Source organism: Haematobia irritans, chromosome 2, assembly GCF_050003625.1.
Source record: "Haematobia irritans isolate KBUSLIRL chromosome 2, ASM5000362v1, whole genome shotgun sequence".
Classification (NCBI taxonomy): domain Eukaryota; kingdom Metazoa; phylum Arthropoda; class Insecta; order Diptera; family Muscidae; genus Haematobia; species Haematobia irritans.
The window spans coordinates 150,833,055-150,860,835 of NC_134398.1; the positions used below are offsets into that span (position 1 = coordinate 150,833,055).

General features: G+C 34.8%; 2 protein-coding genes across 2 annotated transcripts in view; one reads left to right on the forward strand and one right to left on the reverse strand.

Moving 5' to 3' along the window:
* The window catches only part of LOC142225115 (uncharacterized), a 294,761-nt gene extending 269,927 nt beyond the window's left edge, over positions 1 to 24,834 (forward strand). The window contains exon 12 of the mRNA XM_075294888.1: positions 24,540 to 24,834. Within this exon, the coding sequence (XP_075151003.1) occupies positions 24,540 to 24,834 (295 nt within the window). The remainder of the gene's footprint in view (positions 1 to 24,539) is intronic.
* LOC142226542 (uncharacterized) lies at positions 8,740 to 15,844 on the reverse strand. The gene is made up of 2 exons (XM_075296614.1): positions 9,814 to 15,844; positions 8,740 to 9,746 (listed from the first exon to the last, which is right to left on the reverse strand). The coding sequence occupies exons 1-2, from the start codon at positions 14,893 to 14,895 to the stop codon at positions 9,720 to 9,722; spliced, it is 5,109 nt and encodes a 1,702-aa protein (XP_075152729.1). The 5' UTR covers positions 14,896 to 15,844; the 3' UTR covers positions 8,740 to 9,719.
* Positions 24,835 to 27,781: the final 2,947 nt, after the last annotated feature.

The following is a 27,781-nucleotide window of genomic DNA, read 5'->3' on the forward strand; positions in this document are numbered from 1 at the left end:
TAACATCCACATCGGTCCATAATTATATGTAGCCCCCACCAGATTTGACCTCCGGAGCCCCTTGGAAGTGCAAAATTCATCCGATTCGGTTGAAATTCGATACAATGTTAGTATATGGTATCCAACAAACATGCAGGAATTGGTTCATATCAGTCCATAATTATATGTAGCCCCCATATAAACCGATCCCCAGATTTGATCTCCGGTGCCTTTTGGAGAAGCAAAATTCATCCGATCCGGCTGAAATTTGGTACATGGTGTTAGTATATGGTCTCTAACAACCATGCAAAAATTGGTCTACATCGGCCCATTATTATATAGAGCCCCCATATAAACCGATCCCCCGATTTGGCTTGCGGAGCCTCTAAAAGAAGCAAATTTCATCCGATCTGGCTGAAATTTGGTACATATAAACCGATTTCCAGATTTGAACTCCGGAGCCTCTTGGACGAGCAAAATTCATCCGATCCGGTTGGAAATTTGCAACGTGGTGGTAGTATATGGCCGCTAAAAACCATGCCAAAATTGGTCCATATCGGTCTATAGTTATATATAACCGACCCCCAATCACACAAAAATTGGTCCATATCGGTTCATAATCATGGTTGCCACTCGAGCCAGAAATAATCTAGCAAAATTTTATTTCTATAGAAAATTTTGTCCAAATTTTATTTCTATAGAATATTTTGTCAAAATTTTATTCCATTCGTTTTATTTTGTTATTGTTGGTTTTGTTCGTAAAGCATTGTTGTTGTTTTTTATTTCAGCTTAAAACCATGCATTGACTAAACTACAAGTGTAGCTTAACCAACAGAGGAAAATAATGTTTGTCAAATTTATTTGGGCAAAGCCCTATAGACTGCAAAATGGTTGGACGGACGCACGTTTCGGAATTACCACATACCTCATCAGCATCCTCTACTTGCAGCAATTTATTCCCATAGAAAATTTTGTCAAATTTTATTTCTATAGAAAATTTTGGCAAAATTTTATTTCTATAGAAAATGTTGTCAAAATTTTAATTCTATAGAGAATGTTGTCAAAATTTGAAATCTTTTGAAAATTTTGTCAAAATTTTATTTCTATAAAAAATGTTGTCAAAATTTTATTTTGTCGAAATTTTATTTCTATAGAAACTTTAAACTTAATTATATTCGTATTTAATCGGCCTTTTTAGTTTAATATATACCACGTATGGACTACGTGGTATATATTATGGTATTAGGAAGTTTTAAGATACCTTGACATCGGCAAGTGTTACCGCTGCCCAAGTAATTCGATTGTGGATGACAGTCTTCAGTAGAAGTTTCTACGCAATCCATGGTGGAGGGTACATAAGCTTCGACTGGCCAAACTTACGGCCGTATATACTTTTTATACCCTCCACCATAGGATGGGGGTATATTAACTTTGTCATTCCGTTTGTAACACATCGAAATATTGCTCTAAGACCCCATAAAGTATATATATTCTGGGTCGTGGTGAAATTCTGAGTCGATCTAAGCATGTCCGTCCGTCCGTCCGTCTGTCCGTCTGTCCGTCTGTCCGGCTGTCCGTCCGTCTGTGGAAATCACGCTAACTTCCGAACGAAACAAGCTATCGACTTGAAACTTGGCACAAGTAGTTGTTATTGATGTAGGTCGGATGGTATTGAAAATCGGCCATATCGGACCACGTTTACGTATAGCCCCCATATAAACCGATCCCCAAATTTGGCTTGGGGAGCCTCCCGGAGCAGCAAAATTCATCCGATCCGGTTGAAATTTGGTACCTGATGTTAGTATACGGCCTCTAACAACCATGCAAAAATTGGTCCATATCGGTCCATAATTATATATAGCTCCCATATAAACCGATCCCCAGATTTGACCTCCGGAGCCTCTTGGAGGAGCAAAATTCATCCGATCCGGTTGAAATTTAGTACGTGGTCTTAGTATACGGTCTTTAACACCCATGCAAAAAATGGTCCATGTCGGTTCATAATTATATATAGCCCCCATATAAACCGATCCCCAGATTTGACCTCCGGAGCCTCTTGGAGGGGCAAAATTCATCCGATCCTGTTGAAATTTGGTACCTGATGTTAGTATACGGCCTCTAACAACCATGCAAAAATTGGTCCATATCGGTTCATAATTATATATAGCTCCCATATAAACCGATCCCCAGATTTGAACTCCGGAGCCTCTTGGAGGAGCAAAATTCATCCGATCCAATTGAAATTTAGTACGTGGTGTTAGTATATAGTCTCTAACAACCATGGAAAAATTGGTCCATATCGGTTCATAATTATATATAGCTCCCATATAAACCGATCCCCAGATTTGACCTCAGGAGCCTCTTGGAGGAGCGAAATTCATCCGATCCAGTTGAAATTTGGTACATGGTGTTTGGTATATGGTATCTAACAACCATGCAAAAATTGGTCTATATCGGTCCATAATTATATATAGCAAAAGTCATCCGATGCGGTTGAAATTTGGTACATTTTGTCAATATATGGCCTCTAACAGCCATGTAAAAATTGGTCAATATCGGTCTTTAGTTATATATAGCCGATGACTTATTACACAAAAATTGGTCCATATCGCCAAAAATAATCTACCAAAACTTTATTTCCATAGAAAATTTTGTCAAATTTTATTACTATAGAAAGTTGTGTCAAAATTTCATTTCTATAGAAAGTTTTGTCAAACGTTTATTTCTATAGAAAATTTTGTCAAGTTTTTATTTCTATAGAAAATTTTGTCAAAATTTTTTTTTTGTCAAACTATATTATATACGTATTTAATCGGCCTTTTTTGTTTAATATATACCCCGTATGTGCTAACTTACAATTTAGAAGACAGTGTTAAAAAGTTTTACGATAACTTGCCAACGGCAAGTGTTATCGCAACCCAAGTAATTCGATTGTGGATGACAGCCTTTAGTAGAAGTTCCTACGCAATCCATGGTGGAGGGTACATAAGATTCGGCCTGGCCGAACTTACGGCCGTATATACTTGTTCTAATTAATATTTTAATTGAATTAATTGAAAATTTTTAATTAAACATTTAATTGGGTCAACAATTCTTTTAATTGAATCAAAATTCAATCACAAAATTAATAGTACCAATAACATTTTTAATTGGATTAATTAATTGTTTAATTGAAGTTGGTGATTGATAATATCATTGCTGAGATAGAAGAAATTTCAATTGAAAATTAATTGGATCAATTAATTTCGTGATTGGAGACAAAAAAATATATGTTTTTCTATGTATATATGAGAGCTATATCTAAAGCTTAACCGATTTTGTGGATTCTGTAAGTTAATAAGCAATCATGAGCGTTTACTCAGCAATCTATATTTTTATTTGTTGTATTTAAACTTGCAGTTTTCCATATTTTTATATGCCATTCCTTACCTATCTCTGTCACCAACTTTATCGTTTTCCTCTATTCTCTCTCACTCTTGCTGACACAGAATTTCACCACTACCAAAAATATATACATTTTATTTCGTCTGAGACCAATTTTTCTATGCGTTGCGAATTGAATGACGCATCAATCCATCTGAGGGTTAAGGGCTGGATTACTAGCGAATAGCATTTAAAAAACAGCATTCAAAAAATTTTATAAACTATTTGTAGATAAGCTAGAAAATATCAAAATTTGCATTTAAATATATATTCCCTACACCTATTTAAGAACTTAAAATACGTCAAAATATTGTATCCTAGGCAAAATGGATAAAAATTGCGGTGTCTAGAAGCCCAAGAATTCAAATCAGGAGATCGGCCTATACTTATGAATCCATAATATCTCTATATTTTGAAATTCACCGGGGGTCGGTTTGTATGTGGTCGATATCAAAATCTGGACCGATATACGTAGCTCATCTTCGAATCTAGCAGCCGGCATATAAAACACGAGTTTATGCAAAATTTCAGCACGATATCTCCAATATTGAAGAATCTAGCGTAATTACAACAGACAGACGGACATGATTATATCGTCTTAGAATTTCACTCTGATCAAGAATATATATATAATTTATAAAGGCAGAAATCGATATATCGATGTATTACAAAAGGAATGACAAATTTATTATACCCCCATTACCATTCTCTGGTGGTGGGTATAAAAAACCCCGTATCGATTGCAGTATTTTGAGTATTTCCCAACCATGTTTAAGATAAAATGTTTACAGAATTATGCCACAAACTACTTTGGAAACATCCTTTCCCAACTTAATCTTAGATAATATAATCATTGTCTATTTGTAAATTATGAGTTTACCTCGTATAATAATCTTTCAGAATCAATTAAGTATTAAAGTTTCCACTCTTAAAATAATAGACAAAAATCTTTTGAAATAAAAATGTTCTACTTTTCCTTGACAAAATCAACTTACAATCCTTATCTTATTCCGTAAACCCAATGATAGAAACAACAATAAGAAGTCCTATATTGAAGGAATTCCATGTGAATTCTACAAAAAATCATGCTTTCAGCATGATTACATTTCTCAGTAAATAGCAAATGAATGCTTGGTGGTGAGTGGACTATCATATTTTCAAGTCCAATAAATGTCATGCACTTTTCGTTATAAACTCAGTGTCAGTACTGGCAACATTTCAAACAGACATTGTAAGTACTTGGCCTTGGTTACAAAGGCTTCAAGTGAATGAGAAAACCTACAAGTTCGTTTGGTTTGTTGTTGATGCAGTTAAACCGTAAGTGACCAGCCTGAAAGAAGATAACTCCTAACCATTAACAACAACAAAAAAATTCTTTCTATCCCCAGGATAGCACACATTGCTATGAGATTCACCTGAACTCTCAGGTTTCAGAATGTTCGGAGGAAATCTTCAGAAAGTGAAAATTCCATACGGCATTCACATTGTGGAAAATGGAAACTATGCCATGGTTAAGTAAAGAAAGGAACGTGACTTTGTATGGTAGATGATGACCGTAGTCATGCATACATGGGAAGGATAACATGTGAATGAAAATAACTTAAGTTTCGTATTACAAGGCATAGATGACGCGCGTATGCGGCCACCGTAATATCTTCCGTACAAAGTCTAATTGTATCGGACCATCCCAGTTTGGTCCGAGTACGAAAAACATCAATAATGATGCGAACATTTTCAGTGTTTCAATAACTCTCTAAAAGATTTTACACGTACAGAGGAGGTCTCTTGTCATTTATAGACAAGAGCGACAAATATAATATAACGGCCGGGCCGATTCTTAAATACCCACCACCATGAATCAAATATAAAAGTTTTCTTTGAAAACTCTTCGCCGTAGAGGGTTACTTGATAATATATAATTTCAGAGAATTTGATAACAGATATTCTCTCAAAGCAGATCATTCAACCAGTACGCTTCCGCCCTCGTTGCAGTCGGGTCTACGGTCCGGAGAGGACACAGGGTTTTCAACCCTGTCCAAGGACTGCAAACCCATATTTGGAATATGCTTATTTCGAAAATACCAACTCCAAAGGGCTACAACAACAACAACCAGTACGCTTCCCGAAGATAAATATTAAGATTCTACCCATAAAGACTAGATCAGATTCGGGTTTTATAAGAAAAAAATTTTGTTTAAGTTTTATAGAAATTATAAACATATCGTGTAAATGATGAAATAAAGCCTTGATTTGAAATATTAAATCTGTAGGTTTTTACCGCCTTAAATAATAGCGATTACGAGGAGTAAAATCTGGAAATTTTACTTTCAGTTTCAAGCAATTTTTATGATCGGTGCACCAGCTATACACCCAAAAAATAAATTGGTCTAGGTTAGGTTAGGTGGCAGCCCGAAGTATCAGGCTCACTTAGACTATTCACTCCATTGTGATACCACATTGGTGAACTTCTCTCTTATCACTGAGTGCTGCCCGATTCGATGTTAAGCTCAATGACAAGGGACCTCTTTTTATAGCCGAACGGCGTTCCACATTGTAGTGAAATCATTTAGAGAAGCTTTGAAACCCTCAGAAATGTCACCAGCATTACTGAGATGGGATAATCCACCGCTGAAAAACTTTTTGGTGTTCGGTCGAAGCAGGAATCGAACCCACGACCTTGTGTATGCAAGGCGGGCATGCTAACCATTGCACCACGGTGGTCTATATCGATGCCTTAGATAATGGACCGTTAAAAATAAATGCGATACAGATTTTTGAGTGTGTAACATATTTACATTTTCGGGCAAATTGGATAAAAACTACGGTTTCTAGAAGCCCAAGGAGTTAAATCGGGAAATCGGTCTATATGGGGGCTACACTAAAACATGGCACGATACACACCGTATTTGACTGACATATTTGTGGTGCTACAATACCTAGGTTTCCAATTTCAGGTAAAGTGGATAACAACTACAGATTCTAGCAGCCCAAGAAATAAATTGGAAGGTAGGTCTAAAGGGTGATACGGTCAAAATTTGGTCAATATAAACTTGACGTATTTCTTTCAATTTTGCATTTTAAAAACCTGAACACCCCTCATTTTGAAGGTGTGTGTGTGTAGAATGTTGCTCCTATTTTGATTTTGGAATTCACTCTTCAGTTGTCAAAATGCCGTCCAAGCAAGAAGAGCAGTGTATCAAAATTTTGCTCGCGCATTGCAAAAATCCGAGCTACTCACACGCAAAGCTGGCAAAATCGCGAAAAGTTGCCAAATCAACCGTTACAAATGTAATTAAAGTGTTTGGGGAACGTTTGTCGACAGCCAGGAAGTCTGGATCGGGGGGAAATCGAAAACCGGAAGCCGCTGAGACGACAAAGAGAGTTGCCGGTAGTTTCAAGCGAAACCCTAACCTCTCTCTCCGAGATGCCGCAAATAAGCTGGGTGTATCGTCTACAACCGTGCATCGAGCCAAAAAACGAGACTATCGACTTCCAAGAAGGTAGTGACTCCAAATCGCAATGATAAACAAAATACGAGGGCCAAAGCGCGATCCCGGAGGCTGTTCACGACGATGCTGACGAAGTTTGACTGCGTGGTAATGGACGACGAAACCTACGTCAAAGCCGACTACAAGTAGCTTCCGGGACAGGAGTTTTATACGGCAAAAGGAAGGGGAAAGGTAGCAGATATTTTCAAGCACATAAAACTGTCAAAGTTCGCAAAGAAATATCTGGTTTGGCAAGCCAGCTGTACCTGTGGCTTGAAAAGCAGCATTTTCATAGCTTCCGGGACTGTCAACCAAGAAATTTACTTGAAAGAGTGTTTGAATAAACGTCTGCCTTTCCTGAAGAAACACGGTTGTTCCGTACTGCTAAGGACGAGCAGCAGTTCAAGGCAAACTGGCTTTCTGCGGCGAAGAAGGTGGACAAGGTGGCTGTACAAAATCTGATGGCAGGTGTCAAGCGTGAGGCCCGGCAATTCGGATTTGGAAAAGCGAAAGCCTAACTGAATATTTTTCCTGAATTTTATACTAATTGAACTTGAAAAAGAAATTTAATTTGATTTTTTAAATAAACGATTTCACCGATTTACACGCGTTTTCCCTTGACCAAATTTTGACCGTATCACCCTTTATATACCAACACATGGACCAATTCTCACCATTTTCGACACACCTCTTAAAGGTCCAAATTAGGGGTGTGCACGTGAGTAATATTTTACTCACGCTCACACACACTCACGACAGAAAAATTTTACTCACGTACACTCAGGCACGAAATGTCATGACTCACGAAAAATACCATGACTCACGGATAATATCGTGAATTACGCAAAATGTAGTGACTCACGAATAATTTTATGAGTAATTTACCTTAGGGACATGTTTGAAAACATGAGCATGATTAAAATCGAAAGCGTTATTTAACTTTTAAAATCTCAGTTGTCACTAAAATTATAAATATATTCAACTCGTAAGCGTTTTATGTCCCTGGGCGGGATAATTTTCATGATTTTTTCAAGTGCACACCTCTAGTCCAAATACCTTTAGAATTCAAATTTCAGAAAAATTGGGTAAAAACTATGAATTCTACAAGCCCAAGAAGTAAAATCGGGAGATCAGTCTATATGGGGGCTACACCAAAACATGGACCGATACGGACAATTTTCGACACACCACTTTATGGTCCTAAAATACCTCTAGATTTCTAATTTCTGGCAAATTGGATAAAAAATACGTATTCTAGAAGCCCAAGAAGTGAAATCGGGAGATCGGTCTATATGGGTTTAAACCAAACATGGACTGATACGGACCATTTTCGACACACCTCTTCATGGTCCTAAAATACCTCTTGATTTTCAATTTCAGGCAAATCGGATAGAAAATACACTTTCTAGACGCTCTAGAAGCAACATCGGGAAATCGATCCACATGGGGCTATACCAAAACATGGACCGATATTGACCATTTTCGACACACCTCTTTATGGTCCCAAAATACTTCTAGATTTCTAATTTCAGGCAAATCGGATTGTAAATACAGTTTCTAGACGCCCAAGAAATAAAATTCGGGGGATGGGTCTAAATGGGGTCTATACCAAAACATGAACCGAAACACCCCATTTTCGACACACCAATTTATGGTCTTAAAATACTTCTAGATTTTCAATTTCAGACAAATCAGAAAGTAAATACACTTTCTAGACGCCCAAGAAGCAAAATCGGGAAGACGGTCCATATGGGGCCTATACCAAAACATGGACCGATAGGCACTGTTACGTTAAAGATCGTTTACAAATTTTCCAAATTTAATTAAACCCCAAAAAAAGGAGACCGAATTATTTTCAATAGAAAAAATGTACAAAATCAAATTCAATTTATTTGCTGAAAAAAAAAATAGAAAATTTTACAAGTTAATGTAATTAGTAGAGATACTTATAATGTTGTCTGCTCAGTGGTCCAAATGGAAAAGAAAGAATCAATTGATTTTAAAATCCACTTGAGTTACTATAATTCGATTTAAAATTTGAATTGAGTGACTTCTCTCCATAAATTGTTAATTCAAAAGTGCTGATGCTTCAATTTCATTCAATATAAAGCTTTCATTGATAAAAACCACTCATTCATTGATAATGATGTGCTGTTGTAATGCATTGATCAGTGAACAACAACAATAAGCTAAAGATCAGTTATTTGTTGCATATCACTCAATCAAAGCATAAACATACTGAGAGAAAGAGAATGAGAAACTTTTTATCAATGAGAATATTTTATCAATGAAACGATTGATATGAATGAAATGAGCAACGAGCAATGTTAAATGTAAATTCATTGATGATAACTACACTATTGATGTATAGCATAAGTACATATTCAACATAATGCAAATAAGTTTAAATATTTATCTAAATCATATTAAATATGTTAAAATGTATTTAACACAATGTAAAGGGGAAAATGGTAATTTAATATGAATATAAATAAAAATAAAAAATAAATGTATGTTGGATATGTACACTTATCATAAAAATAATTTTAATTTTAACACAATTTTAAAAACATTAAATAAAAGTATATGGTGTGTTGGCGGTTTTGCCAACATTCTCCCCCTGAAGAACGAAAGTTTTTCCAGATGAGGTTGTACAGGATTACCAGTCGTTGGGAGTATTTTAGTCGAGCCTTAAGCTCCGCTATGCTCCGACTCACAGCGATTGAGAACTGGTTTATCCTTTTTGATTGAGAATGGATGAAGATGATGTTGAGTGATGGTTTAGAGATTGTTGTTGTGATCATGAATAGGTTTACTCTTTTGGTGATGCTAATGTTGACCAGTTGTGTGAAATTTCTGGAAAAAAACAAATTTTAGAAATAGGCCTTTTATAAACTTTATTTTTTGAAAGGATTGATACTACCCTTGTATGTCCGTCTTGACCAGGAAAAATCTCTTGAATACGGCCAACATTCCATTGCCCAGGACCACTTTTTTCGTCGGATACGAGAACCAGATCACCAACTTTGGCTTCCGCTCTGGGTTTTAACCATTTGGGTCGAGCTTGAAGTCGATTTAGGTACTCACCGTGCCACCTCTTCCAAAAATGTTGTTTGAGTTTTTCCACGCATTTCCATCTAGAAAGATGATTGATATTGGTGTCCAACAAAGATGGTTCTTGTATACAGTTGGTCGGTTCTCCGATTAAAAAATGAGCTGGAGTAAGGAAATCAAAATCAGATGGATCAGCTGATAGAGGTGCCAGTGGCCGAGAGTTAAGACAACTTTCAATCTGACAAAGCAAAGTCGTTAACTCTTCAAAATTCAAAACTCTATCACCCATGATACGTTTTAAGTGAAATTTGGCAGATTTTACGCCTGCTTCCCAGAGGCCGCCAAAGTTTGGTGATGCTGGAGGATTGAAATGCCAGTTCGTCTCGTTTTGGCTAAGGGCTTGCAACAAATCCTTTGGCATAGCTTTTTCATTCTTATTATAAATTACCTTAAGTTCTTTTGAGGCACCTATGAAATTTGTGCCACAATCAGAATATAGGTCAGTACAAGCGCCTCTACGTGAAATGAAACGCCTAAAAGCCGCTAGAAAGGCATTCGTGGTAAGGTCTGACACTGCTTCCAAATGTATGGCTTTTGTGACCATACACACAAATAAACAAATATAACCTTTCGAAGTGGCGGAAGATCTTACCGACGAAGCTTTTATCGTTATAGGGCCAGCATAATCAACACCGCTGTGCTTAAATGGACGAACTGGTTTCAATCGTACACTTGGCAAATTGCCCATTATTTGTTGCGCCGACTTTGCTGAGTGTCTAAAACAAACAATACATTTGTGAATGATTGTTTTACAAAGTTGATTCCCAGATATAATCCAAAATTTTCTAGACACATAAGACATAGTTAAGGATAAGCCACCATGAAGTGTTCGCTCATGAGCGTCCGAAATAATTAATGTGGATAGTGGATTCGATTTCGATAATAAAATGGGATGTTTCCTATCAAATGAAAAGTTGGAGTTTTGGAGTCGTCCTCCAACTCTCAAAATACCTTCATTATCAAGAAATGGCATAAGTTTCAGAATTGGGCCATGGCCAATTTGTCGCTTTGAAGATAAAAGTTTGATTTCAGAAGGGAAATCAGTCTTTTGAGAAAGCTTCACTAAAACAAGCAATGAGTTCCAAGTTTCAGAAAATGTTAGAATACCATATTTTCTCTTCTCCTTGTATATGCAATTATGTGCAAAACGTAGACATAATGAAGTCACCCGAAGTAACTTCGGGAGACTAGAAAATTTCAAAAGGAGCTCCGGGTACGTTGATGTCTCCGATGTGTGAGCGACAATTTTTTTCTTTCTTTCTTCATCGGAAGTGTATAAATTGGAAAGATTTTCAGGCCAGAAAGCAGGTGGATCATAAAGAAATTGTGGACCATTCCACCACGTCTTGTTTTCAACTAAGTCCCCTGGTAAAATCCCACGAGAGGCTATATCTGCTGGATTTAATGTGGATGGTACATATCTCCAATCAAGTGGATTTGTAAACCGTTGAATATCAGCGACTCTATTAGCCACAAAAACGTTCCAGTTCGATGGAGATTTCCTTAGCCAACTAAGAACAGTCGAACTGTCACTCCAATAATAAATACTGGAAACATCTGTGCTCCTGAAAGAGCCCATAACTTTTCGTGTCAGTTTAACCAATAATGAGGCCGCACACAATTCCAAACGAGGAATTGTAATGGTCTTTATTGGTGAAATTTTCGACTTAGCCTGAATAATATTGACGTGAGTGCCATCCGCTGCCACCACTCTAGCATATACAACAGCTGCATATGCAATAGACGAGGCGTCACAAAAGCAATGAAATTCAATTTTCGTTCCAGGACACAGCCCAATCCATCTAGGAATTTTTAGATTGGCAAGTTTTGGTAGCGATTCTCTATATGAACACCACTGGGACTGGATTATATCTGGGATTTCAGAATCCCAGTCGATCCCATGCTCCCATAAGCTCTTAAAAATGGACTTAGCGATAACAGTTGTCGGGGTTAGCCAACCAAGTGGGTCATAAAGTCGTGCAGCCTCCGAAAGAATCGATCGTTTCGTGGCTAGCACAGGCTCAGTCAATTGGGATTTAAAGAAAAAACAGTCGTCGCACGTATTCCACTGAATACCAAGGGTCTTGACAATATGACTTTGATCAAAATCCAATGTTAGAGACGGATCCCTGTGCTCCACAGGAATAGTCTCCAAAAGATCCTTTGAATTTGTAATCCATTTTCTCAGATTGCATCCCCCATTTCTCAATAGGGAGCACAAATCCCTTTGCAATCTGGTGGCATTTTCAAATGAATCAGCACCAGACAAAATGTCATCGACATATGAATCTTCTACCAATATTCGAGATGCCTCAGGAAATTCAGATTCAAAATCCTCCGCCAGTTTTTTCAACACCCTTATGGCCAAATATGGAGCTGAAGTGGTTCCATATGTAACCGTGTTGAGTTCGTAAATACTAATATCATCGAGAGGGTCATAACGCCAAAGTATCTGTTGGAATCTGCGATGTTCCGGATAGACATCTATCTGCCGGAACATTTTCTCGATATCCGCACAGAATGCTATCTTATGCCCTCTCCAATGCGTCAAAACTGTGGGGAGGTCATTTTGTAGAGCAGGACCTGGAGATAACAAATCATTGAGAGATTCCTTATTGTTATGATGACTGCTGCCATCAAAAACTACTCGCAATTTTGTGGTAGTGCTATCCTCTTTGAACACACCATGATGGGGTAAAAAATAGGAGTTATGACGAATATCTTTGGGGTAAACTCCCACTTTGGACATATGTCCCAATAACTCATATTCCTTCATAAACTCCTTATAACCTACACTATACTGAGGACGCTTCGAAAAAGAAATTTCCAACTGCCTAAAACGCTTCAGCGCATTGAAATGATTGTTATCAACAACAGGAAATATATTGCCATGACATAATGATTTAAATGGTAAATAAACCATGTATCGACCGGACGAACTTCGTTTTGTAGTGGCTCGAAAGTATGCATCGCAAGAAGTCTCTTCTTCCGTTAAATGCCGATTCATGGTTACCTCCTCCTGCTCCCAAAAGGATCGGAGTATAGTCTCAAGACCCAAATTGTGTATATGAATACCATTAATTGACACAGATTCGTCAGAACCCGTAAAAACCCATCCAAAATGCGTATTTTGGAAAAATAAATTTCCATGGACAAATGATTCAGTGGGTATCTGAATCCTGGAAATAACATCAGAACCTAAAATCATGTCAATTCTATCGGAATTATAAAAAAGAGGATCGGCAAGACTGTCCATTTCGATATTGGGCATCGTTATGTGTCTTGACGATGGATCTGGGGTGTATGATGAGAGATTAGACAAAACTAAAGCCCTACAATTCATGACTGGCTTGTTCGTACGGGAAAACAATTCGACGTTCACAAAAAACTTGGACAAAGTCGAATTACCTTCTCCAATGCCAATTACTCGATGATGAGATCTAACCTTTCTAAGTCCTATTAACTGTACCGCAGATTCAGATATAAGGCTGCCCTGTGAACCAGGGTCCAAGAGTGCTCTCAATTGAAAGCGACCACTGTTAGCATTGACAACAAGACGTATCGTATATAGCAAAACTGCTCGAAAAGCGCTGGTCGTATGAGATGTGACCGGATTCGGAACAATGCTATTATCATTCGATGAAGATGGAGACTGTGTCAAAGCTTGATTCAAGTTCTCCACTCCATCCGAATGCAATATAGAGTGATGCAATTCTTTGCATGAAATGCAACGGAAAGGCGAGGGGCAGTTATCATGACTATGTCCCGTACTAAGACAATTACGGCAAAGTTTCCTCTGTGATATAAATTCATATCTCATAGCTAAAGGTAATGCCAAAAACTTAAAACATTTCGATATCAAATGGGGTTTACCACAATGTGCGCACGAATTCACCTTTGCCTTCAATAATTTGCCCGAATGGCAGGAAGTCTTTTTTATCTTAGAATTATTCCCCGAAGTGTGAAAATCGTTATTTAAAGATTCAAGGGTTCTGAATGTCCGCTCAAGGAAATCAAACATCTCCCTGCGAGATGGAATTTCAGTGGAAGACCTTAACGATTGCTCCCAATCTTTCCTGGTTGGAAGATCAAGTTTTTGGGATAGCAAATGAATCAATAACGGATCCCAGCTTCCGGTGTCTACTCCCAAATTATCTAGAGAAGACAAACATTCTCTGGCAGAATCAAGAAGCCTTTTGATGGACTGAAATCCACCATCAGACTTATCTAAACCATAAAGTCTGCCAACTAAATTGCTAACTATTATTCTTTTGTTGTGGTACCTTGATTCCAGAATTTTCCACGCGGAATCATAGTTAGCTTCAGTAGCAGAAATACTCCTAATTAAACTCGCGGCCTCACCACTAAGAGTACCCCTCAAATAGTAAAATTTCTGTATTTTAGTAAGTGACTCGTTATTGTGAACAAGGGATGAATATATGTCACGGAAAGAAATCCATTCCATATACTCACCTGAAAATGATGGCAATGAAATTTTAGGAAGCCTTGCGTCAACCCCTATAGTCGTATCAGAACGATTATTTGGAACTGCGAATGTGCTAGCAAATGGAGAATGAGATGCCGATTGCTGAGGCAAAGAATCAATAATTTTACCCCTAAATGTAAAGTACAAATCGGAGAAATCAAAATATAGATCGTCCGCTAAATAGGGAACATCAGAGGCATTCAAGGCTTCATCGTGGACCCTTTGTAAAATCTCCAGATGTTGGCTCTCAAAAACGTTGAAAACATCATCAATTCGTTGTCCCAATGAGGACAAAAAACCCGAAGTTTTTTGAGAATTTGGTTTAGAATCAAACCTCTGCTCATATTTCCTCAGCAATTCTAATGAATCTCTTTGCATTTGTATTATTCCATCTAAATCCGCCATTCCGATATCAAATACACGTGATTTGCCTTAAACCAAATAATTAACACGTGATTCACTTAGTATTTCCACAAAAATAAAATCAATAAAAAAACCGAAAAAAAATACGCGAAATATTCCCGGGTTTCGGCACCAAAAAATGTTACGTTAAAGATCGTTTACAAATTTTCCAAATTTAATTAAACCCCAAAAAAAGGAGACCGAATTATTTTCAATAGAAAAAATGTACAAAATCAAATTCAATTTATTTGCTGAAAAAAAAAATAGAAAATTTTACAAGTTAATGTAATTAGTAGAGATACTTATAATGTTGTCTGCTCAGTGGTCCAAATGGAAAAGAAAGAATCAATTGATTTTAAAATCCACTTGAGTTACTATAATTCGATTTAAAATTTGAATTGAGTGACTTCTCTCCATAAATTGTTAATTCAAAAGTGCTGATGCTTCAATTTCATTCAATATAAAGCTTTCATTGATAAAAACCACTCATTCATTGATAATGATGTGCTGTTGTAATGCATTGATCAGTGAACAACAACAATAAGCTAAAGATCAGTTATTTGTTGCATATCACTCAATCAAAGCATAAACATACTGAGAGAAAGAGAATGAGAAACTTTTTATCAATGAGAATATTTTATCAATGAAACGATTGATATGAATGAAATGAGCAACGAGCAATGTTAAATGTAAATTCATTGATGATAACTACACTATTGATGTATAGCATAAGTACATATTCAACATAATGCAAATAAGTTTAAATATTTATCTAAATCATATTAAATATGTTAAAATGTATTTAACACAATGTAAAGGGGAAAATGGTAATTTAATATGAATATAAATAAAAAATAAATGTATGTTGGATATGTACACTTATCATAAAAATAATTTTAATTTTAACACAATTTTAAAAACATTAAATAAAAGTATATGGTGTGTTGGCGGTTTTGCCAACAGGCACCATTTTCGGTACACTTTTTGATGGTTCTAAAATACCACTAGATTTCCAATTTCAGGCAAATTGGATAAAAACTACGGTTTTTATAAGCCCAAGACCTCAAATCGGAAGGTCGGTTTATATGGGGACTATATCAAAACTTGAACCGATATAGCCCATCTTCGAACTTGACCTGCCTGCAAGGGTAGGTTAGGTTAGATGTATCACTTATCACTTAGACTATGTATCACTTATCACTTAGACTATTCAGTCCATTGTGATACCACATTGGTGAACTTCTCTCTTATCACTGAGTGCTGCCCGATTCCATGTTAAGCTCAATGACAAGGGACCTCCTTTTTATAGCCGAGTCCGAACGGCGTTCCACATTACAGTGAAACCACATAGAGAAGCTTTGAAACCCTCAGAAATGTCACCAGCATTACTGAAGTGGGATAATCCACCGCTGAAAAACTTTTTGGTGTTCGGTCGAAGCAGGAATCGAACCCACGACCTTGTGTATGCAAGGCGGGCATGCTAACCATTGCACAACGGTGACCTGCCTGCAAACAAAAAACGAATATGTGCCAAATTTCAGGACAATAGCGCCATTATTGAAGGCTGTAGCGTGATTACAACAGACAGACGACTGACAGATGTATTCGAGTTACAATTTATTTTATTCTTTACAAAATTACAAAAGCATTTTCATCTATTGCATTCATATATAAAGTTATTCATGATAGTGTGATTGCTTTGTAGTTGGCTGGAAAACCAAAAGTGTCTGTCGTTAATTCCCTCCACACCCACAAAAAAAATACGATTACCTCAAACATGTTTCAATATTATTTTTGTTATGTTGTTTTATCGGAAATTATATTTTTGGTTTCGACAAGCATTTTATGATTGGCAAGAAAACAACATTTTTTCGTCACAAAATTTTTCATGTTCCCAGTACAAATATAATATTTTTGCTCTTGAAATATGTTTGAGGTATTCATATTCCTTCTCTGCGTGCAGCATTTAAATGAATATACTCGTAAATCCTTTGTTTCTCATACAATTTCTCGTTATCGTGATACTAGCAGTGTTGAATTACGTACAAAAAGGAATGATCTATAAATAGGTGTCAGGAATGATCTATAAATAGGTGTCAAAAGTACGTGTTCTACCGCAGTGGTAGAACACGTACTTTTGATCGGAACCAAAGATCCAAAAAATGCAAGAGCTCACCGATGCCAACAGTCAGACTGGAAAGAGCCAAGAAGGTGCTTCCCTTGTACGAAAATGGCCAGCTACCGTATTTGGTTTTCTCCCATGAGATACCATTACCAATTGAGCAGTTTATGAACAAATAAAATGATCGGGTTTACTTGGTCGCTCTCCCTCGTATTCATCTCCTATGAAGGAATGTGGTTGCTCTCGTCTCGTCGAGACGAATTTCATACAAAAGCGTACGATACGATTCTGGAGTATCTGAAGAAGTGGTTGAAGCATTCAGAATGAATGTCAGAGTAGCAAAAGAGCTTCGACGCATGCAAAGCTATAATGAGGAATATTTGAGTTTGTTCTCTAATCCCCATGTCAGTCTTTAAAAGATGCTTCCCATGGTATTAGGTTTATCATATTATATTTTCTTCAACAACCTAAAATCATTGCTAAAGTGAAGCAATTTTGCAATTATTGTGCTACGCTTCTGTTTTTCTCTGGAATTTAATTTCTTCATGACCACAGTGTTATGTCTGTGTACATTCACATATTTTCCCATAAAGGAATGTGGATGCTCTCGTCTCGTCGCCAATGAAAGACTGCGGTCTGAATTTCATACAAAAGTGTCAGTAAGTCCTGACCGGTAGATCTGCTTAAGCGAGGTTTTCGGGTTGCAAACTTCCACACTTTAATATTTATATGACTGCCTGAGGTTAAGTTTATCACATTGTTTGTTTGCGTATTGTTAATTTCAACCTCTACATATACACACGCTTCGAATATATACGCACGCACTCACACATACACATATGTCCATATGTAGGATACTCCTTGAACAAAAAGCAAACCATGAAAGTAATAAAAACATTTAAAAAGAAATATGAACAACACCAGGAATCCTCTACCTTAAGTGTAGTTGTGGTGGCATTTTTATGGACCAGTTGAGGTTTTTGCACATTCCCTGATTATTTTATTGTTCCGAAAGTTCCGAAAGACTTTGTTAAGAGAGAAAAATGGAATTCGATTTTCGAGACAAAAGCATTTCATGGGTTTTGCATGGGAATGCAAACAGAAATATTCTTGGCGAACCCTCCCGCTAAAAGTTTTTTTTTCTTCTATAAATAATGATTTTCAGGAAGTAAGAAAGAGGTAAAGTAGGGGGGAGTATACTGCAAGAGTGGCATTTTCACATATGGGAGGTGTTATGCAAGAGCAGACTTTGCCAGAATTTTAATAAAATTATTAATTTAATCCGGCATATTTCTTTTATTTTTTTGTGTTACGTGTTTGTTCTGTTCACATTTTAACTGCTACGACAACTGGTTAAAAATGAGACAAATATGACAATTCTTGTAAAAGTTAAGCGGTAACACATACACATACATAGGAGCCATCCGAAAATTTTAACCGACTTGGCTGATAGAAGTGCCTATATACTTTACTTTTAGTTTTTTTTTTGGTATCACAATGGACAGAATAGTATATTTTTACTTGTATTCAAATATATGTCTTAGTATCAAGTACGTGAAAGAGACTTGTGCCTTAAAACTATCATCTCTGCGTCTTTGGCTAGGAATCAATAACAAAATCAATAGTGTCATTGTCTTTAATAATTGTGAAAAATTCTTCAAAATTAATTAACCTTTCTTCACAAAGCAAAGTCCAGTCTGAATTTGGAAGTAAACGTTAAGAGGTTTTTAAAAGGCATTGATAGCACACGAAGAAAAAACAAGTATATATGGCCGAAAGTTCAGCCAGGCCGAATCTTATGTACCCTCCACCATCCCTATGGAAATTGGTGCAAATTTCCACTGAAGGACCTATCACAGAACTGGTACCTGTGTTCCAGTTAGTTGCAATTTTCAAATAGTCGTAATTTCTTAGATCCATTAAGATTTTAATATCAAGCATTTTCACATTTAGTGAAATAAAATGATCAGAACAACCTATTTTTCATTTCGGGTTCGATTAGGATGGCCATATTGATTTCTAAGAGTTTGTCCTGCTAAATTCTCCCAGGACGTATCCTTTGGGATGAGTCCAAGACGCGTCCTAAAATGTAAATTTACCCGTCAATGACAAACCCATGTTAAAGTGGCCGGTCCCTTCCATACGTTTTGACCAGAACTCCTTACACACCAGGGACTAGTCCTGTACCGGTTCTGTGGTTGATCCAAGACCGGTTCCTGAGGACCTGACTATGGGGTGCTCCTGCTAAATTCTCCCAGGACGTGTCCTGTGGGATGAGTCCAAGACGCGTCCTAAAATGTAAATTTACCCCGTCAATGAGAAACCCATGTTAAAGTGACCGGTCCCTTCCATACGTTTTGACTAGAACTCCATACACACCAGGGACTAGTCCTGTACCGGTTCTGTGGTTGATCCATTTCTCGTAGGGATGGATTGCGTAGAAACTTCTACTAAAAACTGTCATCCACAATCGAATTACTTAGCTTGCGGTAACACTTGCCGATGGCAAGGTATCTTAAAACTTCCTAACGTCTTCGTGGTATATATTAAACTAAAACAAGTATATACGGCCGTAAGTTCGGCCAGGCCGAAGCTTATGTACCCTCCACCATGGATTGCGTAGAAACTTCTACTGAAGACTGTCATCCACAATCGAATTTCTTGGGTTGCGGTAACAATTGCCGATGGGAAGGTATCTTAAAACTTCCTAACACCGTAATATATACCACATAGTCCATATGTGGTATATATTAAACTAAACAAGTAAGTAAAGCAGAGAGTCGGGCGGGGCCGACTATATCATACCCTAAACCACCCTTACTAAATTAGTAATCATAAGCATTTGTGGGGTAACATTGATATAGGTATGGGTTTATCTCCCAGTTGCATATTTAAGAAAATTAAGGGTACATATTTATGGGTGCTTTGTATCAATCTGACTATAGCTCATAGTCAGTGTTGCCAGGGAAAATGTTCGGTTTACCCTACAAGGACAAAAAAGTTCCCTACTTTCCCATACATTCCCAAACAATTTTCCCTTTTTCGTTAAATTTAAACAAATTTTACAAAACAAAAATGGTTCTAAGTACTTTATTATCCTAAAACATGAATATTCAACGTATAACATATAACTTAGAATATAAATTTGTATTACCACCACGGTTGCCACAGTTGGTAGAATTCTAACCAAAATAATATTTTTTTTTGTCAAATATCTATAAAAATCAAATTTTGGAAAAAGTTTCTATAAACAATTTTTTGTGAGAAATTTCTGTACAGAAATAAAATTTTGACACTAAATTATATAGAAATAAAATTTTGAGAAAAAATTCCATGGAAATAAAATTTTGAGAAAATTTTTTTATAGAAATAATATTTTGAAAAACATTTCTATAGAAATACAATTTTGACAAAATTTTCTATAGAAATAAAATGTTGACAAAATTTTCTACAGGAATAAAGTTTTGACAAAAATTTCTATAGAAATATTTGTTTGGTAGATTTGTGGCAATTTGTGGTAATCTTCAAATTTTGTTAGATTTTTTTTTTGGACGAGTGGTAACTGTTGTTACCACACATTGTTAAAGATCAAGCCTTGCACGCACAGAAAAAACATGTTTGGACATGGTTGCCGCATCCATTTAATGCTTATTTAGAGTATGTAATTGTCCCGAAAACCATGTATTTTGTCTTTGTAAAAATAATTTTCGAGCGGAGAAAAATATATGTTGGCAATAAGCATTTAAATGGTTCTCAAATGCCGCAAACATGTTCTATTATTTAAATGATAGAATTTGAGACCATTATATGGTCAGGAAAATCATGTACCTGACCATTCAATTTTTTTACTTTTTTGCATGGAAAAAAGTATTTTTATAGGTTACGTATAGACATGTCTAGAACCATTACATGGCCATAAAGATCATGTACATAGTTTTCGTGACCATTTACTTTTTTTTATTTTTTTCAGCAAAAAGAATTTTATAAAAACATTGAGCAGGTACACACGATTTTCATTTTGCGCGTCAGTCGTGTGCTGATTGTTTCTTGGAATGGACGGAGAATACGGAATTATTGTGTTTTGTGTTAATTTATTTATTCAGAAATGGCACGTGGTATAAAACCACGTGCCATTACACGGAAGGTGTAATTGAAAAAAATGTACCTGGTTTTTGTTCTGCATTTTTATATATGGTATAATTTATTTTTATTTGCAGTTTGTACATTTGATGGGCACGAAGTAAATATGGAATGATTACTTATTGTTGAAATTGAACCAAACTAGAGTGTGTAAAAATATGTGATGTTTGTGTGCACGACATTATAAATACAAATAAACAATGAATTAGTTTATAAATATATAAAAACAAATAAACAAAGTTGATTTTGTGTTTTCTTTTCTCAAGAGGCGTCCTTTTTTCGACGACGAAAAAAGTTTTTTCATAAAAATCAAAATATTTTAGGTTGTGACCATGTTCTTTTAACTAGAAGAAAACATTTTTGACGAATAACATAAAATTTTAGATCGTGACCATTGTCTTTTAATGGAAACAAAATTCTTTTTATCAATATAATAACATTTTAGATGAGGACAATAGTATTTTTCTTAGAACCATGTTCACTGAGCCAACATGGTTGCAGGTTAAAATGTTACATGGTCGCCGCAAAAATAGCTGCTATCATATTATTTTGCTCTTCGAATATGATTGTGACAATCATGTTTCTTCTCTGCGTGTGCCGGCTTCTAATTTCCTAGAGCCACCAAAATGTAAAAATTATTACAAATTGTGTTGAGTGAAAATGTCCCTACATTGTGGTCCAACGTGCCTACAAGACGCTAAATATTAGAAAACCCCTATATATAGGGAATTTCCCCTACTTCTAGCAACACTGGCTGTAATTGATATTGCACCTACGGAGTTAGTATACCACTAATATTGAGTCCATTATTAAAAAAAAAGAGAAAATCGTTCAATTAGTGTGGGTAATAAATCCAAATTTGTAAAAATTGAGCAATATTCTTATGTAAGAGCTACAAGTACGTATAAATACGATCGGCTAGTACATCAAAATTTGAAATTTGAGTAACATTGGTTAATAAATAAGAGTATTATGGCCAAATTTGGGAAAATCGAGCGATGCATATATATGGAAGCTATATCTAAATCTGAACCAATTTACATAATACTTTGCGAGTTTGATTAATGCCACAAAAAAAGTTACCTTGTGCAAGATTTCAGTAAGATCAGTTAAGAAATGAGGTCTGCATGGTCAAACATAATGTTATTAGGGGCGAATTTTTCAAAATCAGGCGATACATATATGGGAGCTATATCTACATCTGGGCCGATTTCGATGAAATTTTGCACATATAGTTATTACTATAGAAGAATATATTTAGCCAAATTTGGGTTAGATCGGTTGCTAAATAAGGGTTTTATGGCCAAACTTAGAAAAATCGGGCGGTACATATATGGAAGCTATAGCTAAATCTGAACCAATTTCGATGATTTTTTGCACATATAGTTAGTGCTATAGAAGACTATATTTAGCCAACTTTGAATAAGATTGGTTAATAAATAAGGGTTCTATGGCCAAATTTGGGAAAATCGGGCTATACATACATATGGGAGCTATATCTAAATCTGAACGGATTTCGATGATTTTTTGCACATATAGTTAGTTCTATAGAAGACTATATTTAGCCAAATTTTAGTAAGATCGGTTGATAAATAAGGGGTTTATGGCCAAATTTAGAAAAATCGGGCGGTACATATATGGGAGCTATATCTAAATCTGAACCGATTTCGATTATTTTTGGCATATATTGTCAGTACCATAAAAGATTAGAGTAAGCCAAGTTTGAGTAAGATCGCTTAATAAATAAGGTTTTTATGGCCAAATTTGGGAAAATCGGGCGATACATATATATAGGAGCTATATCTAAATCTAAACCGATTTGGATGAAATTTTGCAGACTTGAAGAACGATGAAAAAGATTACTTTTTGCGAAATTTGGTGACGATCCGTTTGAAAACAAACGCAACGTGACCCCATTTGTCGAAATCGGACGACACATATATATATATAGGAGCTATATCTATATTTGATCCGATTTCTTCCAAATTCAATAGCGTTCGTCCTTTTTCCCAAAAACCTCTCTGTACCAAATTTTATCAAAATCGGTTAATAATTGCGACCGGAATCCTGTGAACAACAAATACATGGACAGACGGACGGACACCAAGCGCTAGATCGACTCAGGAGGTCATTATGAGTCGATCGGTATATATTTTATGGGGTCTAAAATCAATATTTCTGGTAGGCACATTTTTTGGCCGATCTAACTTATTATACCCTGACCACTATGTGGCTTAGGGTATAAAAAGTACATGTGCCAAATTTCAAGTCGATAGCTTGTTTCGTTCGGAAGTTAGCGTCATTTCAACAGACGGACGGACATGATTAGATCGACTCAGAATTTCACCACGATCCAGAATATATATATATATATATATATATATATATATATATATATATATATATATATATATATATATATATATATATATATATATATATATATATATATATATATATATATATATATATATATATATATATATATATATATATATATATATATATATATATATATATATATATATATATATATATATATATATATATATATATATATATATATATATATATATATATATATATATATATATATATATATATATATATATATATATATTCGTTCGGAAGTTAGCGTCATTTCAACAGACGGACGGACATGATTAGATCGACTCAGAATTTCACCACGATCCAGAATATATATATATATATATATATATATATATATATATATATATATATATATATATATATATATATATATATATATATATATATATATATATATATATATACGTTATGGGGTCTTAGAGCAATATTTCGATGTGTAACAAACGGAATGAGAAAGTTAATATATCCCCATCCTATGGTGGAGGGTATAAAAAGCAGTAAATACGAAATTTGTTTCCTAGTATCAAGGGCGCAAAAATCAAATTTAATAGAAGTGTGTTTTAAATGTATCCTCACTTCAATTCTCCACTACTTTGGCTCGGAATCAACACCAAAATCATCAAAATCATACAAATTCTTTGAATCCCGTCAAGCTTGTTTTTGTGCACTTTGCATTACACTCGAAACTGCGGAAAAAAGTTTTTGATAATAGATTTGGCATACATCAACTGACCACTTTAAAAACCAATTCAGATATTCAAATACAACTACATTGTTCAATAGAATTTCTCTATTAAAATAAAATACCATTTAGTTAACTTTCATTGTATTTGTTTTTAATTTAAACATTTGCAATGACCAACAAAAATTGCTTGGTTCTTATTGTTCCGTCTGCTACATTGAACACTCAACACCAAAAGTACTCTTCTATTGCTCTATCGAAATTGTTGTACTAAATTCTATAACTTCATTGTTATTTTTATTATATTTGCAGTTTGCCAAATGGACACATAAATATAAACGCTTTCGATCGTATGGCAGCCATTGTTGGTGCTTTCACCAAACACATGCAATCGGTTAAAACAACAGATGCTCCAGTAGCAACGGCAATAGCCATAACATCCGGGACTAACGTCCTTGCTAGTAATCCTGTTGCACCACAGGTAGTTGCAGCAACAGCATCATCAGCATCCAGCTCATCGTTAGCACCGGTAACAGGAGGTGAATATGAAATGTTTTGTCGTCATATGCAGAAAACAACACGACTTGGCGAAAATGGTAAGTGCTAAAGAATCAAATAATGTCTTAACTAACATTTTCTGTTATCTTACAAAACAATGTCACTATTTTGGTGGAGACAAGGATTTAGAATTGAAGTGTTTTTTTATTAAAGTATTAAAGTGCAAATCATATAGGAAACAGACAAGATTCTAAAACAGTAAGACCCATAACGGCTCAATTTTCTGTACTGATCTGAGTTTTGCATCAGAAAAACACTGAATAAATTTTCAACATCTATGGATGCTACGACATTCTATGATGTACTGCTCAAAGTTTTCTATACTGAAAAAATTAATGAAATAATTTTTAAAACACACAATTTACACAATATTAAGGACAAATTTCTTCAAATGAATGAAATTTTAATAAAACAAGTAAAGAAAGTCTAAATTCGGGCGGGGCCGACTATATTAAATATTCAGTCCATTGTGATACCACATTGGTGAACTTCTCTCTTATCACTGAGTGCTGCCCGATTCCATGTTAAACTCAATGACAAGGGACCTCCTTTTTATACACTGAAAAAACAGTGAACCCTTTTCCATTGCAAAATGAACTAAACTGTAGTAATATTGACCATGATTTAGCCCTTAAGATTTTTTTCAACTTGTCTAGTTTATAATTCTCTTAAATTTTAGTTCATCTTAACATTGTATTTTAGTTCATTTTTACAACACCATAAGATTTATATACCACTACCAAGTTAAAAAGTCAGTATTATTTTGGTTTACTTGCTTATTTTGTGGGAAACCCGATAATAAAAATTGGTTAACAGTCTCTTTAAAATGTCGACGACTAAACTATTTTTAAATCAATCATTCCGTAGTACAGAGAAATTAAATAATTAAAGGAACAACAAACCGTTTTACTATTATGAAAATTTTCATTCATTAAAATTAAACTTTCTTTAAGCAAAAGTACTTTATTAGAAAAACTTATGATGAAAGTTCTTAATACAATGTTTTTTGTGAATAAAAATTATGACCACGTGGAACAGAGAGTAGTTCATTTGAACCCGCTGTTTGGACATTTTGACTTATCCTTTTTTAATTCATCGTAGGTAATTTTTTCACATATCTTGCTGGAAAAAAATGGAAACAAAAATGAAAATTGTTAAAAATTAACACCATGTAATGAAATATATTTTTTAATTCTTCATTTAACTTTTAACTTACCATATTTGGGGGCATTTTATCAAATGGTGTAAGGAATTCAACTTTTCTTTGGAAAACGTATCTCATAAAATTTGTACCTGAAACAATTAGAGAAATAATGAAGTATTCTAAATAAACTCATAAAACTGTGTTGTTATCGATGTGAAGGATATAATAAAATAAATATTCTAGTTGAAAGAAAGCCAAAGTTTTAATATAAAACTTACCAATTCTCTATTAAATTGTACGCTGAGGGGAAATATAAAAAGTTGTCCAAATTTATTTGGGTTACTCTGAAATTAAATATTTATTTTTTACATTAAATAAAATTATTAAATAGGTTTTCAAAAAATCTAATGAAAAAAATAATAATATGCCTAAAAAACCAAATATTCTTGATAACCCTAGACAGTCATCATTCGTCAAAATGACGACACGTAATTTCATTTTCGATTTAAAATGCATTTTAGTCTATTGGGAAATGGTAAATTTAAGTTATACTAATTAGACTGTTTTATGAATTTTTGTTTTATACTAATTAAAACCAAATTGAATAAGAAAATAAATTCAAGTTAGGTTCACTTTTTCGCTCACGATGAAAATTATAGCGTCTTGAAATCAGCCATAGTCAAAATGACGAAGGATGACGTTAATGTACAAAAAATAAGGATGACTGCCAAAGGTTAAAAGAAAGTTAAAGAATCCTTACCAATTCACTATTAAATTACAGGCAAAGGAGTACTAAAAATTTTTCCAAATTTTTAAGGGGTTATTCAGAAATTAAATATTTGTTTTTACATTAGAAATATTACATTGGTTTCCAAAAAATATGATTAAAGAAATACTAAAATAAGGTATTAAAAACCTGTAATTTTGATGATAAAAAGGTCACAAAAACGTAAATATTCTAGTTGAAATAAAGCCAATTTTTAAAACTTACCAATTCTCTCTTTTTTAAATTTGTTCGAATCCATCTGGAGTTGCTCTGAAATTAAATATTGTTTTTACAACAAAGAAAAACATTAAACTGGTTTCCAAAAAAAATTAATTAACAAATAATTATTCTTTTTAAAAGAAAGTCATATTAAAAAAATACTTACCAATTTATGAATAAACTATACGCTGAGATATAACAAAAATTTTCCAAATTCATCGGGAATTGAATATTAATTTTTTACATAGAATAATAAAAATTTCAAAACACTTTTATTTTCAATATATTTTCCTAAATATTCTTAATAACTTTTTTCTAAACTACCAATAAAATATTAATAACTTTCATTTAAAAGGTTTAAGACACAAACACCAATATATGTCTCAAAAATCCAAAATATTCCATGCCTTTATATTCCCTTGTTGCATACATGATTAAAAGATGCAACAGCCCACGCCAACGCCAACTATACAACTGAAACATGCCAAACAAAACCAAGCAAAGCCAAAACATTCCTACAACAACAAAAACACATGTGCCTTTATTGAAAACAACACCTCATCCAGCCAAATAAACCATCCGCAAATAACAAACACACACACAAACCACTAAATTAACAAAAATAAAAACATCCCCACGCTCATGTATACACAACAAAACTCAAGTAACATCATCTTTACATTAATCACATTCCACTATGCCGATAAAGATCTCTGTACTATGCATTAGTTCATCGCATCTGCTGACAATTAACTCTAAGAATAATTTTCGTAAAGGCACACCAGTTTATGAACGATGAAACGTTTAACTTAAAAATTGCAAAATTTTCATGAAATGTTATCTACCATTTTTGACGAAAATGTCTAT

What these genes read in the sequence shown, in the direction of transcription:
- LOC142226542 (XM_075296614.1), bottom strand. Translation starts at nt 14,895, where the DNA reads ATGGCGGATTTAGATGGAATAATACAAATGCAAAGAGATTCATTAGAA. An exon ending in GTCAAGACGGACATACAAGG is followed by an intron (nt 9,747 to 9,813) that starts GTAGTATCAATC and finishes GTTTTTTTCCAG; the next exon opens with AAATTTCACACAACTGGTCA.